The sequence below is a fragment of the Tubulanus polymorphus genome, chromosome 6, assembly GCF_964204645.1.
Source record: "Tubulanus polymorphus chromosome 6, tnTubPoly1.2, whole genome shotgun sequence".
Classification (NCBI taxonomy): domain Eukaryota; kingdom Metazoa; phylum Nemertea; class Palaeonemertea; order Tubulaniformes; family Tubulanidae; genus Tubulanus; species Tubulanus polymorphus.
In genome coordinates, this window is record NC_134030.1 from 10420382 (window position 1) to 10438315 (window position 17934).

The 17934-nt window shown below is 37.6% G+C and overlaps 1 protein-coding gene across 1 annotated transcript; it reads right to left on the bottom strand.

Annotated features, from left to right (window-relative positions):
• Positions 1–17875, bottom strand: LOC141907085 (26S proteasome non-ATPase regulatory subunit 3-like). The gene is made up of 10 exons (XM_074796655.1): positions 17732–17875; positions 17383–17576; positions 16190–16324; positions 15415–15551; positions 6973–7163; positions 6135–6353; positions 5201–5424; positions 4577–4732; positions 2915–2965; positions 1–775 (listed from the first exon to the last, which is right to left on the bottom strand). Exons 1-10 carry the CDS (start codon positions 17841–17843, stop codon positions 698–700), a joined length of 1497 nt encoding a protein of 498 aa, XP_074652756.1. The 5' UTR covers positions 17844–17875; the 3' UTR covers positions 1–697.
• Positions 17876–17934: the final 59 nt, after the last annotated feature.

Genomic DNA, 17934 nt, shown 5'->3' on the forward strand with positions numbered 1-17934 from the left:
CGCATCGCTTCAACGCCAGTTTAGAAAGCTAAACTTTTTATTTTTCCATCATTCATTCAAAAAAAAAAAAATTACAGCAAGGTCAATTACATTTCATTAAATTAATAATTACAAAAACCACATCTACGCTAGCTCGTTGAACCCGGGTTTCAATATACCCAGTTCCACGGTTCATGGTAAATGAACCCGGGTTTCAATGTACCCAGTTCCACGGTTCATGGTAAATTTCCAATAATTGTAGGGTTAAAATTAGTTATTCACTGAAAACTGTACTACCGTGGTTGTTACACGAAATATCAGATTAGTAACATAAATAACTACTTGAAAATAACAAAGTTTAGTAACAACCGGTCGGCTTTTTTACGTTTTCGCGCGAACACCTGCTGCAAAGATCTATGTACTCGTTGAGAACCGTCCAAATACATTTTGAGTAGTAGTCACGACGGACGGTGCAACAGCAGCGGCAGCAGGCAAGCAGAGATCTTCATACCGTCCACGTATGTTAATTCGTCAGTCGACAACATCTGGCGACGAACAAGGTCAAATGCGTATTATTGATAGGCGCACGAGCAATTCGAAATCGAAACATTTTCTACCAGTTGACGAAGAGACATCAGCGACGTCTAGATATACCGCTATATGTTTATATATACAAGAAGTGTCAATGGAGCACATGAACTAACGCGTGCGGTTATTCTCAAGGAAACCCGTCGAAGTCCTCGTCGGCGATTTCCTTAGCGCTTTCTAACTCTTGTTGCTCTCTTTCTCGCCGATCCTACAAGAAAAGAATTACGATCGAAATTATCGACGGTTAGGTTTTTATACGAATTCCGGCGCTGTTGCACGCGGGTTAACTGTTCGATCTTTGATCAGTCATTCTACGAACACGCGGAATAACGAAGTCCATTATAACGCCCGTGGTCGCTCTTAATGCTAAAAATCTTTCCGAGAACGCGAATATACACCAAATCTAACCGGAATCTTACCATAATCAAATTTGTAACTTTTCTGATATTTCCCCGACTCTTCACCATATTTCCATGATAGAATTAGAAGTTATTCTAAGTGGGGCTCATTTCTTCTGAAAAGGTTCTTGTACAACTTGTACCACTCTTTGTACCGCCAGCAAGGATGAATACAAGACACCAGGACATCAAAATTCCCTAATTTTGCCCCAACTTTGAACGAGTCGAGAGTTCCCTGATTCCCGCAGGCAAAAAGTAAATCTGTATCTGTAAGATCGGCGAAATTTTCTGAGTCCCGATGGTGGTGTTATAACAGACTTCAGGTGTAATACTAATTTGAATTTTTGATTCTTTCAACGACCTCCAGCTATTTAGCTAACAAATGGATGAAACCTTGAGGAAAATTGAAAAATATTCGCACTAATCGAAAATTGCCATTTTAGTATACCGGTACTCAAATACGATAAACCTTTTCATCCAGATCAGATTCTTCTTAGCAAGGAAATTTCATTTAATACTTTTACAATCAATTCAAACACGAACTGAGTTTTTATTAGTGCTATTAATCAAAAGTAATAAATAAGTTACTTTTATTAGAACGCAATGAACGGATGAAAAAATAATAGAGATTTTCGACGACGGCCTACCAAAATAAATCATACGCACCATCGATCTAGGTAAAGAATACATATTGAACTTTACGAAATGGCATAAAATTACTGATAGCGTTTCATGATAATAAAAAAATATATTTCACTGAATATTTCTAGATATTGATTAAGGAAAAGCCATTTAATGTCTTTTGGCCACATTACACGGTAGACATCGCTTGCGCAGTTTGCAACCTGGAACTGACCCTCACAGACATACTCTTCAACCATTATTCCAGTTTCTGATCATCCAAGCTTTCAGAAGTTCACCTCAACAAGATATTTTAGATTGAAAATGAACTTATGAATGAACTAAATGCACATTATATCATTTTTGTCACCACACTTTCAATTAGTGATCAAGACTTCACACTTCTGAAAGGTTTCAATTGTACTCTTCTACTCTTTTTTCTTTGCATTCATTTCGACCAAAATACGCTTTACCTATTTCAGGGTTCCAGTTGCTCAAAAGTTGGTTAAGAGTTAATCCTTTCAGTGCACCTACACCACAGTGGGATGTATAAATCGGTGGATTTCGCTAGTACACCGCATCTTGGTGCGTGGATGTTATCAGTAATTAGTTGGTTGTCATCTTTAATGAAAGATGGCAACGTCTGTCAAATGTATAGTGAAATATTAGTAACTAACGATACACTGCAACGCGATGTAGAAGCACCGAAACGGTACGCATGTTATTCCCCACACTGCGGTGGAATTTCATAAAATTTTCAATCTCATACATCTCTGTCACTTTCAGTATCAATAAGTCAGCATTGTAAGGGTTAACCAGCGGATAAATACCATAGTGAAAATTGAATTTGCTTTGTTACGAGGTTATTTGTCCACCAGTTTAACTCCACTAACCAACTTTTGGGCAACCAGCCTCAGAACAGCGTAATCTGTTAACCAGACAGTAAGCCTGTAAAGAGTTTCTAAAGTTCTGGATTTGCCATCCCTAAACCAGAATGCATTTGATTGAAACCTGGCTTAAATGTCAGAGGCGAATATCTGAATGAATGGGGTGGTTCCAGGTAGCAGCAGCTGAGCGGAATTGTTTGACATGCTTGTTTGTCGGACAGAACACACTTTTTGTATACAAGAATATTTCAACAAATATCTGAGTGCATTAAGATTAACTGTATCAGCCATCTTTAAGTGAAGTGTCACATAGATTTTGGGAATTTGCGACACTATGTTCTCATTTTAAAATATTGGGTGGTCGAGAAAATATGGTTGCGCGACATTATAAGGGAGAATAGATCGAAAATCATTCATTAGTTTTCCATTTCTCTTTCTTACCTCGGCTGATTCTAAATCCTTATTGTACGACTTCGGTGGAAACCTCATAGCCTGAAACAGAGACGATCGTCATAATTAGTTCATTTACTACGAGCAAACTCAGTGGATCCTCACTTGCCACAAGTGGAATCGTTGATTGGTCCCCCATAATACGGTCAGATTGCACGGGTGGCCACTTTCCTCTCAAATCCCCTGATTTATTTATGTGATAACACGCAAAATTCCCTGAGTGAATCAGAGAAATTTTTCGGTTTAAAATGTAACAATTCATTCATTTTTCAATGAGTCTCGAACTGGTAAAGTAACACGAATCAGGGATGATTCATTTATAACCGTATTTTCCGGCCAATAAGCCGACTCGGCCAATAAGCCGAGGGCAGTTTTTTAGCCTAAAATACATGGATTTCATAAAGCTTCGCCCAATAAGCCGAGGCCCTTCATCAGAGATTTTAATTCACTGATTTGTCAATTAGTTCGTCTTTGACGATTTAAGAGGCTGACAGTAGCGCCCGCCGATGTGTGAGAGTGCTGTGTATACTATCATCGCCGAGTGACTGTGCTATATATAGACTCACTCAGCTGATTACTATACACACAGCCATACAAGCAGTACTCGGCTCACTGCTGATTTGCATATATACTAATGTATGAACTGACACGTGGTAGTACGATGAACTCGTGTGTTATATAAATGTATACCATTGCCGCTGTGCGGTGATGGAACAATCAAAGTAAAAATAAAATAGTTCAAAATAGATTATAATTGGTAGTAAATAATGACCTCAAATAAATATCGACCACTTTTCTTGATTTTGACGATCATTGAGAGCATATGAGTAGCATAGATCAGGAAGTGATTTTTTATGTCAGATCGTATCCGCCCAATAAGCCGATCACGATATTTTGGGTAAAAATCTAAGGCTAGAAAATCGGCTTATTGGCCAGAAAATACGGTACATACACATACAATTTGAATTTTTCATCATTCCCCCCCATGTACCCCAAAATCAGTCATTTTTTATCACATTAAGCATTATAGCATGTAATTGCACTGACCCCTCCCCTTCCCCAAGTGTGTATGTAATAAATGAATGACCCCTCATCCGAATTGTCAAATTCCCCGAGTTTTCCTACATTTTTCTGGATTCTAGGACAAATGCCCCCCCCCCCGAATAAAATCCCTTTTGATTTGGATTAACACCACCTAAATACTTTACTTAGAAATTCATTTGCATATTATTGAATATAGATTTATAAGATATAGAATTACTGATGTTGTGTGCAGATCAAAAACTTTAAATCAGCCCTTGTGTAATCATAATTCACTTACCAAATTAAGTTAACTTAAACTTAATAAGTCCACTCATTAGTGCATTAGTTAACGTTGGCGGATTTATTGGAATTCGTTTTAGAGTTTCTTTAGCCAATCAAAAACTTCAAAGCAGTCCTAATTAGTTAGAATTAGTTCACTTTGTCTAATTAATTTGAAATAAATATCAGTGTTACTTTAAGATTAAAAAGATTTAATTTGGAGGGGCAATTGTCCGGGGGCAGTTGTCCGGGGGGGCAATTGTCCTGATCCCTTTTTTCTGATTCCCCCCCCGAGTATGGCAGGTTTTCCAGGTCAGCAGCCACACTGCGGTTGCACACGTTGAAACTTACTTTGACCGACTGATTATGTATATCTAGACAGAATGTGATTCGCTGATGGAAGGCGGCCATCGGTTCACGCGTACTGTATATATCGATGTTCTCTTTTGACTGTACGTAGCCCTTCTCGTGGTCGATGGTAGCTTCGATCACTCCATCACGAATTGCCTGTAACAAAAACATAAACGAATGTTATCATCGTCCACTTCAAGGATTTGTACGTACGTAGTAACAGGCGACGTGATCACACAAACATTTTCAATCAAGGCCAAACATTAACACGGGTGCCAAATGGCCGGTGCTGGTTTTATGACCAAAACCTAATTATAGCGAGGGTCAAATTATTGTGCATGAATTGCAACTGGTTCTTGAAGTGACTCACTGCGCTTTTTCATAGCATTTGTTTAGTATCGAGTGAGCAGTTTAATTAGTGGTCTAATTAGGCACGGGCTAAATTTTACTTTGGTCTGATCCGGCTATAGCATATCCTTGTCTTAAAATGAAACCAATAAAAATAATAATAAATAATAATCAATCATAATTCACTGTATCTATCTACAGCTTTGGCACCACCTGACTTTTTTTTTCAGCCAACTGCATAAGTCTAGACATACGTGTCACCTACAAACCACGCACCTTAGCTACGATGAATTCGGCATCTTCCGGACTATCCAGTTGTAATTTCTGAGCAATATCGGACAGAGAAATCCTTGAGTACGACAGATTGATCATTCGGACGCCCGTTTTGATGACGTTATGGCGTAATCTGATGATCAACGTATATGTGTGCTCAGCCTGGAACTTCGCTCCGAATTTCTCCAACACTTCGTTGAACTTTGCCAAATTACCAGTGCGCACAGCTGAAAACATATAATCAAACGATTTTACCACATAGCCAATCATCACAAGAGGCACATTAGAGATTAATTTATTTCTCTACTTGGGTGTTTAATAGTCATTGATAGATGATGTATTGAAAAGTTCATTCGATTTTGATTGAATTATAAGGAAGCATCCCTACAGATCAGTCGCTACTGGACATGAGGAGTTTTGATGGGAGAAAATTTCATATTTCAAGGAAGCTCCTGCATCACTTTTAAATCCCTATTATGATAGAATACACCTATATCGGTACTGTTTATATCGGTAAACCGCTTATTTGTTGGTTTTATATCCACATTTTTATCTTTGACGCGTTTAACAAGGTTTCTTCTTTAAGGTTACAAAAAGATCCTGGTTCCAACTTTACTGATCTAGGCGTAGTCTAATGTACGACTTCCTAAGTATCTTTTTTCGATTTTCTAAAAATTGAACGAGTTTACAAGGAGCTTCCAACATTTTACTAAAATTAAGTTGAGTTTCAAGCAATTCAAGAGCATTTTCCATCTAGAAGGAGTTTTTATGGAATCAAGTAGTCCTATGGACCCTGTGTAGACGAAATTGAAGCGTGGGTAATGGTGTATCTACTAGTGCAACTAGCGGAAAACAGATTGCAACAGTAGCATTGCCGGTAGTCGTTTCATATTTCATTTTACTTTTTCAAACGAGTTCGGACATTTTTTTTGTCTACCTTGAGTAAGCTGGAAGTACGGAGCTAGCGTTTTCTTCAACGACGTCTGTCTGAATACGGAGCGTTCAGGAATTTCCCCCAGCAACAATTCGACGACGATGAGAACTTTCTGAACGGTTTGTTTGAATCCGACGGCCGTCTGCTGCGGCGCTTTCCTCATCGCCGTCAGTAAGTGTTTATGAGCCTCCGAGTACTCCAACTGCATAGCTTTGATTCTTCCTAGAATATGGAAATAACATCGATGATACACTATATCTTCATTACCAGTACCCGTCACAGTGGCCACTTTCTGCTATTTACCGCCCCCTGTTTCCCTTTTTTTCATATATTTTCATCATTCATCATTTATGAAATTTGAGAAATCATGGCTCTAAGTTTCAATTGAATTTGAGAAATCTGGCATCGTTGTCTAATGGACATTGTTGGCATTTTCGCCTTGCTACAGGCAAAATCCTTTATTGCGCTTATCGACTGCGGTGTCCTCATTAACACTTTCATTGTGTTTACACCATAGCGCGGTGTATAGATCAATGATGACCTTTGCTAGTACACCGCGTATTAATCACAGTGTATTATTACTAATACATGTAGTTATTAGTTTCTATCTCCACTAAAAGATCACAGCACTGTAAAACGCAGTGAAATATTAGTACCTGACGATACACCGCACTACGGTGTAGATGCACTATTATAGCGGTATGCCAGCTAATCAACACACTTAAAAATTTTCAAATTGTCTCCAGCAATTTTGGGTGTCAATTAGTCAGCACTGAGAGGGTTAAGTGAAAGTTCTTGTATATCAGACAGTACATAGGTCTTGTATATCCCGGTTTCTTACCTATGTAGTAAAGATATCTGGCCCAGTCGTTGTTCGACACGCTTTCCGGATACGTCGATTTCGAAATCAGCTTGTCGGCTTGATCGTACAGGTTGAAGTGTAGGTAGTTTCGCAACAGCAAATTCAGGATCATCGCTTGTCCCTCGAAGTCCGACCTCAACGTGCACGTGCGAAGTCGCGAGTGTAAAAAACTGCAACGAGAAAAGATGCGTATTTTAAAGACCTTGAGATTCAAAACCATTATTTTTGTTTATATAAAATAGATACTCATTGCGAGTTACCTAAGGAGGCCAGAAAATCTGGGACCAGTTGGTGAAAATATGTTTAAGAGTTGACCAGTGGATAGTTGATGGACAGTGAAAATTATATTTCATTGTTACTATGGTATTTATCCGCTGGCTATCTTTAACAAACATTTGAGCAACTGGTCCCGGATCATTATAACTGATAGTAGTTACTTGTATTCAGTATGAAAAGAGTTAAAAATATCTAATATCTGATATGTTGTTGTACCCAAGTCCGTTACAACAAGGAAAAAGCTTCTTTTCACCGCTGATCCTCAACCCAATGAAGTCATATATACTGAGTATACATTCCCAACGCTAATGAGTAATACAGAGCCAAGCTCTTCGCATTCAGTCCGTCCTAATGTTCAACCATAGTCTTTAACTCAACACATCAACTATCATCATATGCAGGAGTGAGGTATCACATGAGTTGATTTATGTCTTGTATTTATGCACACAGTACTTTCAATAGAAAATAATTCTAACATATTATTTTCAGCATTGGAATAAAATGGTTTCTAATCTTTCCATTTTCAATTGGAAAATATGACAATTAACGATTTATTGTGTCCAAAGTGTATTCAATCATTCCAATGGGGGTATCCAAGTGTTACTCATACAGATGTCGACCCCGAAAAAATCACACAATTTTCTAAGGCCAAAATCCAACTTTTACTCAAGCACGGCAGTTATTACTAAGTGTTATTTGAAAACTTTATTACTGATAGCCCTTTATCACTGAGGTAAGATGTAGAAGGCATATATGGCCTTTACAGTCATACTTTTTGCATCAGTCCGTCCTAGTGTTCAATCATAAGTTTTTAACTCAACACATCAACTGTCATCATATGCAAGAGTGACGAGGTATCGCATGAGGTGATTCATAAAATTGTAAATATTGTACGCGGTACTTTCAATAGAAAATGATTCAAATATTCTTTTAAGCGATGGAATAAAACGGTTTGATAATCTTTCCTTTTTATTCATTGGAAAATATGACAATTTACTGGAGTGTGCAAAGTAGGCCTATGTGGAGACGATTAAAAAATCTAATTTAAAATTGGATGTCTTTTTAATCACTGGAATGAATTACATAGTTTAAAGTTGTCGGTTTACGGGGTATAAAGAATGGTCTATCATGTGAACGTTATAAGTTTCTACCACCAACCACCCACCAGATAATAATCTCAGAATTTTCAGTAGTAAAATCGTTGCTTGCATCAGATAAGCTATGTAAGCAATTTTATTCATTGTGTTCTGGTGATACACTCCCATAAGAGGTGTCAATTTAAATCATCATTTGCAAGCGGAACAACAAAATTATTCTAATAAGGGTGTCTGAGTGTCGATAGCAGGGGCAGAACCAGGGGGATTTGTGAGACTTGTACAACTCTACTTGTACTTAAATTTTCTTAGTGCCTTTTTTCATTTTGTCAACAAAGATTATTAATAACTATGCATTTCAGTGCAGTAGTGCCACTTTTATTGCCTTTTTGGACATGAAAATGCCTTTTTGGATATGACAAGTTCTTCTAAACTGGCCCCTCAGTGGAGGAGTAAACCTATATTGCATTTTTGGACATGAAAGCTCCATTTGGGATGCGACAAGTCCTTCAAAATTTGCCTCAGGATCTGCCCCTGGAAAGATGCTGACCCGGAAAAAATCACCTGTTTTTTTTTCGGTCTAAAATTTGACTAACTTGCCTATAGTGTAAAGTGGTTATTTCAAAGTGTCATTTGAAAGCTTTATCACTGATAGCACTTTATCACTGAAAGTAAGATGTAGAGGGCATATGGCCTTTACAACCACACTTTTAGCATCAGTCCGTCCTAGTGTTCAATCATAGTTTTTAACTCAACACATCAAATGTCATCATATGCAAGAGTGAAGTATCACATGAGGAGATCTATTGCAAATATTGTACGCAGAAAATGATACAAATATTCTTTTTTTTAACAATGGAATAAAATTGTTTTTAATCTTTCCCTTTTCCATTGGAAAATATGACAATTTATAATTCACTGTGTACAAAATATGTACTGGTAATCAAACAATCCCAGTTAATTGGATGCTTTTTAATCACTGGAGTGAATTACATAATAATTTAAAGTTGTAGGTTTTCAGGGTATAAAGATTGGTCTATCGTGTGAACATTGAGTAGCTACCTTAAACCACCCACCAGAAGAGAATGTCAGAATTTTTCAGTAGTTAAATCATTACTTGCATCAGATAAGCTATGTAAGCAATTTTATTCATAGTGTTCTGATGATACACTCCCATAAGAGGTGTCAATTCAAATCATCATTTGCAAGCGGAACAACGTTATTCATACCGTATATTCAATCATTCTAATGGGGGTATCCGAGTGGGGACTTGGGACCAGGGGGACTTGTGAGGCTTGTACAAGTCAATCAATTTTTTCAAGTGCCCTTTTTTATTTTGCCAACGAAGAAAATAGTGCATTTCAGTGCGATAGTTCCCCTGCTATTGCCTTAATGGACATAAAGGTCACATTTGGGATGTGACAAGTCCTTTGAAATTCGCCCCTGGATAGACATCGACCCCCAAAAAATCACCAATTTTTTTCGGTCCAAAATTAGACTTTACCTGAGCATACAGTAGTTATTTCAAAGAATCATTTGAAAACTTTATCACCGATAGCACTTTATCACTGAAAGTATGATGTAGAGGGCGCATGGCCTTTACAGCCACAATTTTTGCATCAGTCCGTCCTAGTGTTCAATCATAGTTTTTAACTCAACACATCAACTGTCATCATTTGCAAGAGTGACGAGGTATCGCATGAGGTATGCAATACTTTCAATAGAAAATGATTCAAATATGGTTTTTAATCTTTCCTTTTTCCATAGGAAAATATCACGATTTACTGAGTCCAAAGTATGCACTGGAAATTTAATGATCCCAATCGATTGGATACCTTTAATCACTGGAATGAATTACATAGTTTAAAGTCGTAGGTTTAGAGGGTATAAAGAGTGGTCTATCATATGAACGTCGAGTACCCCAACCACCGACCGAAAAAGAATTGCAGAATTTTCAGTAGTTAAATCATTTCTTGCATCAGATAAGCTATGTAAGCTATTTTATTCATTGTGTTCTGATGATACACTACCATAAGAGGTGTCAATTCAAATCATCATTTGCAAGCGGAACAACAAGGACACCAAACATTTTTGGGTGCCCTTTTCTCTTGTCAACAAAGATAGTCAGTTCATTTCAGTGGGGGAGTATGCCTTATGTTTTTCTTGTGGACACAAAAGTGCCCTTTTGGGATGTGACAAGTCCTGCAAAATTTGTCCCGGAATTCGCCCCTGGATAGATGTCAACCCTAAAAAAAGTCACCTGATTTTTTTCGGTTCAAAATTTGACTCTTACATGAGTATATATGGTAGTTATTTCAAAGTATCATTTGAAAACTGTATCACTGAAGTAAGATGTAGGCTGCATTTGGCCTTAACATCCACACTTTTTGCATCAGTCCGTCCTAGTGTTCAATCATAGTTTCTAACTCAACACATCAAATGTCATCATATGCAAGAGTGAGGTACCATATGAGGGATTTATATATTGTTTATACTGTATGAGTATTAACTTGGTTCTTGGTGTAATGATGCACGGTATCATTACACGATATAAGAACTAGTAAAACTCCATAATCAAGAACAAAAACGAGATTTGTAGATAGTCCTTGGTATACGCAAGCAAGACTCCAATATAGAGATAGATAGTCATATCAATTTCAACAATTTGGTCGAATATAATTTTTAACTACTAACAGCCGTTATCTTGCAAACTGTGAGCCCTTTATTACTGAGGTAAGATGTGGAAGGCATGTGTGGCCTTTACAGTCATACTTTTTGCATCAGTCCGTCCTAGTGTTCAATCATAGTTTTTGACTCAACACTTCAACTGTCATCATATGCAAGAGTGAAGTATCATATGAGGTGATTTATAATGTAAATATTTTATTCCATACTTTCAATAGAAAATGATTATTAATTCTTTTTAGCAATGGAATGAAATGATTCAAATATTCTTTTCACCGATGGAAAATTTGACAATTTACTGTGTCCAAAGTAAGTACCAGTAATTAAACAATCCCATTCAATTAAATCACTAAAGCGAATTAAGGTACATCATTGTAGGTTTACAGCGTATAAACAGTGGTCTACCATGTAAACATTGTGTGGCCACCCCCAACCACCCACCAGGAAAGAATCTCAGAATTTTCATTAGCAAAATCATTGCTTGCATCAGATAAGCTATGTAAGCAATTTTATTCATTGTGTTCTGATGATACACTCCCATAAGAGGTGTCAATTCAAATTCATCATTTGCAAGCAGAACAACATTATTCCTGTATTCAATTATTCTAATGGGGGTATCCAAGTGTTGATAGCAGGGGCAGAACCAGGGGGATTTGTGAGAGGAGTTAGTACAAGTACATCAATTTTTTTCAAGTGCCCTTTTTTCATTTTGTCAACAAAGATATTTGTACACTTCAGTGTGATAGTACCCCTGTCATTGCCTTTTTGGATATCAAAGTGTCTAGGTATATGACAAGTTCACCAAAACTGGCCCTCAGTGTAGGAGTAATGTAAACCTAATATTGCCTTTTTGGACATCAAAGTTCCATTTGGGATGTGATAGGTCCTTTGAAATGTGCCCCTGGTTCAGTCCCAGGATAGATGTTGACACCAAAAAAATCACACAATTTCTTTGGACCAAAATTTGCCTCTTACATGAGTTATTTTGAAGTATGATTTGAAAACTTTATCACTGATAGCACTTTATCACTGAAGTAAGATGTAGAGGGCATATGGCCTTTACAACCACACTTTTAGCATCAGTCCGTCCTAGTGTTCAATCATAGTTTTTGACTCAACACATCAAATGTCATCATATGCAAGAGTGAGGTATCACATGAGGGATTTATCATTTATATATTGTTTACACTGTATGAGTATTTACTTGGTTCTTGGTGTAATGATGCACGGTGTCTACACCATTCAAGAACTAGTAAAACTGCGTAATCAAGAACAAAAACGAGATAGTCCTTGGTATACGAAAGCAAGAAGTTTATTGTACCAAATTATGTATCGTTCGTCACACTCGTGAAAATTCCAATATAGCCTATAGATAGATAGTCATATCAATTTCAACAACTTGCGTCGAATATAATTTTCAACTAACAGTCGATATCGTGCAAACTGTGAGCTAAGGTCTCACCTAAACCGAGCCAAAATCTCCCCTCCCAGTCAGTGCCTGGGGTTTTATATCCCTCAGCACTCGACTGGTCACCTGACTATAATTCCAAATCTGATTGGCTAACTTTTAGAATGATATCATAGTTTTGCCAGATGCCTAACAACCTCCGAAATTGAGGTCCTGCCATTTCTGATGTAAACAGATCTAAATACTATTATTATCTAAATAATGATTTTCTTTGTTTTCTTTTAATTTACCTACTCGACTACCTGTTGCAGTATAGTGATATTATGGTTTGGTCGAAACAATGGCCACGAACTGAATGTCCTCTTCTATAAATCAATTTCTCTAAAATGGAATTCATTGTTAATGTTTACGCCTGACCAAACCGCAAGCTAAATTCTAAGGATTTAAAGTTAGGGGAACATCTCATTCTGCCGTCAATTGTTTACTAATGCCAAATTAATAACTCGTCATGTAGCCTTAGATATCCATTGTTTTAATATCTTCAAACATCTTCAATTTTATCGAATGTCAGATTTTTTATCATGACACTTGGGAACGATTATAAAATATTATTTTTAGCAATAGAATAAAGTGGGTTTTAATCTCTTCCGTTTCCATCGGAAAATATGTCAATTTACTGTGTAAATAAGTAAGTACCGCTGATTAAATTATCGCATTTAATTGGATGCCTTTAATCACTGGAGTGAATTACAAAGTGGTAGGTTTACAGGGTAAAAAGAATGGCCTATCTTATGAACGTTAAGTAGCGACCCTCTATCACCGACCAGAAGGGAATCTAAGAGTTTTCAGTACTCAAATCATTGCTTGCATCAGATAAGCTATGTAAGCAATTTTATTCATTGCGTTATGATTATACACTCCCATAAGAGGTGTCAATTCAAATCATCATTTGCAAGCGGAACAACATTATTCCGGCTGTATTCAATCATTCTAATAAGGGGATCATAATGTTGATAGCAGGGGCAGAACCAGGGGTACCAGTGAGACTTGTGAGACTTATACAAGTCCACCAAATAATTTCGAGCGCTCTGTTTTATTTTGTCAACAAAAATAAATGGTTAATTTTAGTGCGAGAGTATACCTTGTATTGCCTTTCAGGGCATGAAAGCGCCTTTTTCGGATGTGGCATATGGCCTTTACAGCCACAATTTTTGCATCAGTCCGTCCTAGTGTTCAATCATAGTTTTTTACTCAACACATCAACTGTCATCATATGCAAGAGTGAGGTGAGGTAAGATACAATATTCAGTACTAGAAAATGATTATAAGTATCTACAAATTACTGTGGCCAAAGTAAGTACTACTAGTTTAAACAAGCATTCAATCCCATTTAATTGGATGCCTTTAAACAATTATACAATCCCATTTAATTGGATCCCATTTAATCACTGGAGTGAATTGCATATAGGCCTAGTTTAAAGTTGTAGGTTTAGAGGATATAAAGAGTGGTTTATCATGTGGACGTTAAAAGTTGCTACCCCCAACCACCAACCATATAAGATAGGGCCTACACAGAATTTTCAAAACTAAAATCATTGCTTGCATCAGATAAGCTATGTAAGCAATTTTATTCATTGGTTCTGATGATACACTCCCATAAGAGGTGTGAATTCAAATCATCATTTGCAAGCAGAACAACCTACTGCATGTATTCTATCATTCTAATGGGGGCATCCGAGTTTTGATAGCAGGGGCAGAGCCAGAGCCAGGGGGAGTTATTAGACTCACACAACTCCATAAACTTTTTTTAGTGCCCCTTTTCATTTTGTCAACAAAGATAATGATGCATCTTAGCGTGATAGTTCCCCTGTTATTGCCCTTGTGGACATGAAAGTGCCCTTTTGGGATGTGACAACCCCGGCATCCACCCCATGGATAGATGTCGACCCCAAAAAATCACCCAATCTTTTTCCGGTCCCAATATGACACTACACGAGTCTCAAAGTATCATTTGAAAATTTTATCACTGATAGCCCTTTATCACTGAAGTAAGATGTAGAAGGCATATATGGCCTTTACAACCACACTTTTTGCATCAGTCCGTCCTAGTGTTCAATCATAGTTTTTAACTCAACACATCAAATGTCATCATATGCAAGAGTGAGGTATCACATCAGAAAAATGATTCAAATATTATTTTCACCCATGGAATAAAATGGTTTTTAATCTTTCTTTTTTCCATTGGCAAATATGACAATTCATTGTCCAAAGTAAGTACCGGTAATTAAACAATCCCAAGCATCTACCAGAAAAGAATCTCAGAATTTTTAGTAGTAAAATCATTGCTTGCATCAGATAAGCATGTAAGCAATTTTATTCATTGTGTCCCGATGATACACTCCCATAAGAGGTGTCAATTCAAATCATCATTTACAAGCGACCTGTTGATAGTTTACTCAAAAAACCTTTTTCCACTTCAAATGAAGACTGATGACTCTTTAAGATGGCAGTCCATTGTGCGTCAGTTGACTATCTGATAGAGCAATCCGTCTGATATGTTATGGGAGATCGAAATAATTGAGAGGCATCTTCAAAATTTTCCTTTAAAACTTCAAAAATGTGTAAAATGTACTGATCTTGGCGATGATCAACGGCTGCCGGTTGGACATCCTGATTCTGATCACGGGGCCAGTTTTCGGGCTGAAGATGTGTCTAGGGTAGTTGAATGTACATACCAAAATATCACGAAAATCCCTCCCTCAAAGCATCTTCAAACACTTCCGAAAATAAATGGATTCCATCTACACACGAACAGCCGATGACGGACAGAAACTGAACACAATATAACACGCTGGTACTTAAGACCCGAGTGGGCTAAAAAGGCATCTAAAACGTCAATATTCTACACGTTTGTTCTTTACATCGTAATGAGCTATCGCAGCTAGATTGACGACTCACCTCCGTATCTTGTCGAGTTGGTTCGTCAATTCGTGCGCTCGGAAGTAATAGAAATACGCCTTCGCCGCGATCATGTCCAGCGACCGACGATTCTGAGCGAGGACTTTCTCCATCAACAGATTCGCGCACGTTACAGCCTTCAAAAACAGAAACAAAGCTTCTTCTTTTACACCCGATGCAGTAGCTTCACAAGGAAATATTTCCGTACAGGGTGGCTATATTTGACCTGCTTTGACCCAGACTATTCCCGGACACGCACGGCTAACTTCGGTTATCAGAGTTAGTCGACTAGTCGTACATGTACTTAATGAAACCGAATGTCAGTTAGTCGGAACTATAGTCCTGAAATAGTCGACCACGCGGTTGAGCACGGTTGCAGTAGTTTGGACCTATTTCCAAAATGGCCGACGATGTGAAATATCTTACGACCAAATTATAGCGCGTTCGGTTATTAGTTCCGACAACAAGTCCACTAGCGAATAGAACTGAAGTTCGCCCTTGTTGTTCTTTGACTTTCCCTCTGACTGATTTGCTAAGAATTCAACCAATCAACTCAATCCAATACGAAAAAGACATGGACGGAAACTGTTTGATTTTACGCATTATCTTGTAGCAACCTCATCTGATTTTTTGGTTATTTTACAAAATTCACCGACTTGAAAAAAATATCTACATTTTCTGTTAGTGAAGGAGTTTTCAAGGAATCAAGTGGTAGGAAGCCGGTTATAACCAACACCGAAGGAAGAACGCAGTATGGTAAAACTCGAATACTTACATCGGCGTAACGTTCAGTGTCGACGAGATGAATCAATAAGAGCAGATGCATGTAGATTTCAATCTCCGGCAACGTCGAAAGACTCTTAGCCGAGCGCAGACGCAGCGGGGTCTCCGTTCCATCGGTCTCCATCGGCTAGAAAATACAACAACAGACGAGTGTCGTGAGAACTTAATCGGAACATTTTCTAGCTAGCTTAGGTGCCTTAACCCTTTCAGTGCGTCTACACCGCAGTGCGGTGTATAAATCAGTGATAGATTTTGCTAGTACACCGCACTGCGGTGTATTGATGTAATTAGTAATTATCTCTTGAAAATGGCAGCACCTGTCAAACATAGTGAAATACTAGTAACTAACAATACACCGAACCGCGGTGTAGACGCACTATAGTGATATTCCCGTTATTCAACACACTAGGGTTGAATTTTTAAATTTTTCAAATTATCTCCAGCACTATAGGGTATTAATTAGTCAGCACAGATAGGGTTAAGGCCACATGCCCAATAAATTGTACTTTTCATTATTAATAAACCAAACGCTACTTTTGTATTAAATAATGAGATCTGACTGTGTGATGGAAAATTACTAATGAGCTCTAAATTAGTCGTTTATTTATTCTTCACTTTGTTTACGTAGTTCACTTCCAACCCGCAGTTGGCGCTATTTTGGACGGTATCTCTGTGGTAAACACAAGCACGTGTGTTCTCTAAGTAGCCTACATAAAATTGATAAAATCAAAGACAACATCATTTGTTCGCTTTAATGATGGATATATAGTACGCCCAATAATATATGTTTATCATGTCATATATGATGGCAACAACACATGGAAGATTTTTTGAATTAATTTATTCTAAACTATTATAATAGTTTAGAATTCAAAAATCTTCCAAGAGGATAAAATGCCTTTTGAAATGTCTACTGAAATGACTGGAAAACTGTCAGCGTTCAACAGAGATGGCATCAGAAACACGCACCTGCACACAGAAACAATAACGTGCTGAAATTGCTGATTTAAAAGTCTTAATACTCAGAAGCCTGAACTTAAATTCAAATCAGGAGCATATTCATAATTTGTGAACGTATTACTTTATAGAATAACTTTCACACGATATTCTATTCATTGGGCATGTGCTCTTTTAATTTAAAGAGGTACTAAATAATAGTTATAAACCGAAGTAGCATCCTATTACCTCATCGAGGTAGCTGAGTAAAACTTCTTTTTGCGCCGACGAACTACTCGGCAAATATCCATTGATGCATTTTCTCAGGATCGTGTGGTTGAGTTTCTTCCGCAGGGACGCTAAACCTCGTAAGGCGCGCGTAACGAAACGCGGCTCTTTCGTCGACACGGTTTTTTCGATGTGTTTTACATGTTCCTTGACATCTGAAAATTTCATAAATCATTTGAGACCGAAAAATCATTAAAAAAATCATCTCTTGTAACTGAGTTAAACGGTATAAACACAGACTATCATCGAGCATTTGATGATTCGACATTTTTCGATTGGAAAATCGTCTATAATGTAATTTGCAGCCCACCTTCGATAGTCAACAATTCCGTGTCGACTTTAGACTCTTCTTTCGGTTTTTCGGCGTCTTTTTTAGTGTCTTTTTTCTCTTTTTTGGCCGTAGTAGACATCGCAACCGGCATCGCGTAAATATGCTAAGTCACACTACAGATCAAATATGGCTGCCGTTGCGTAAATTCAATTCAAATTGATTTATTCGTTCAATAATCATCG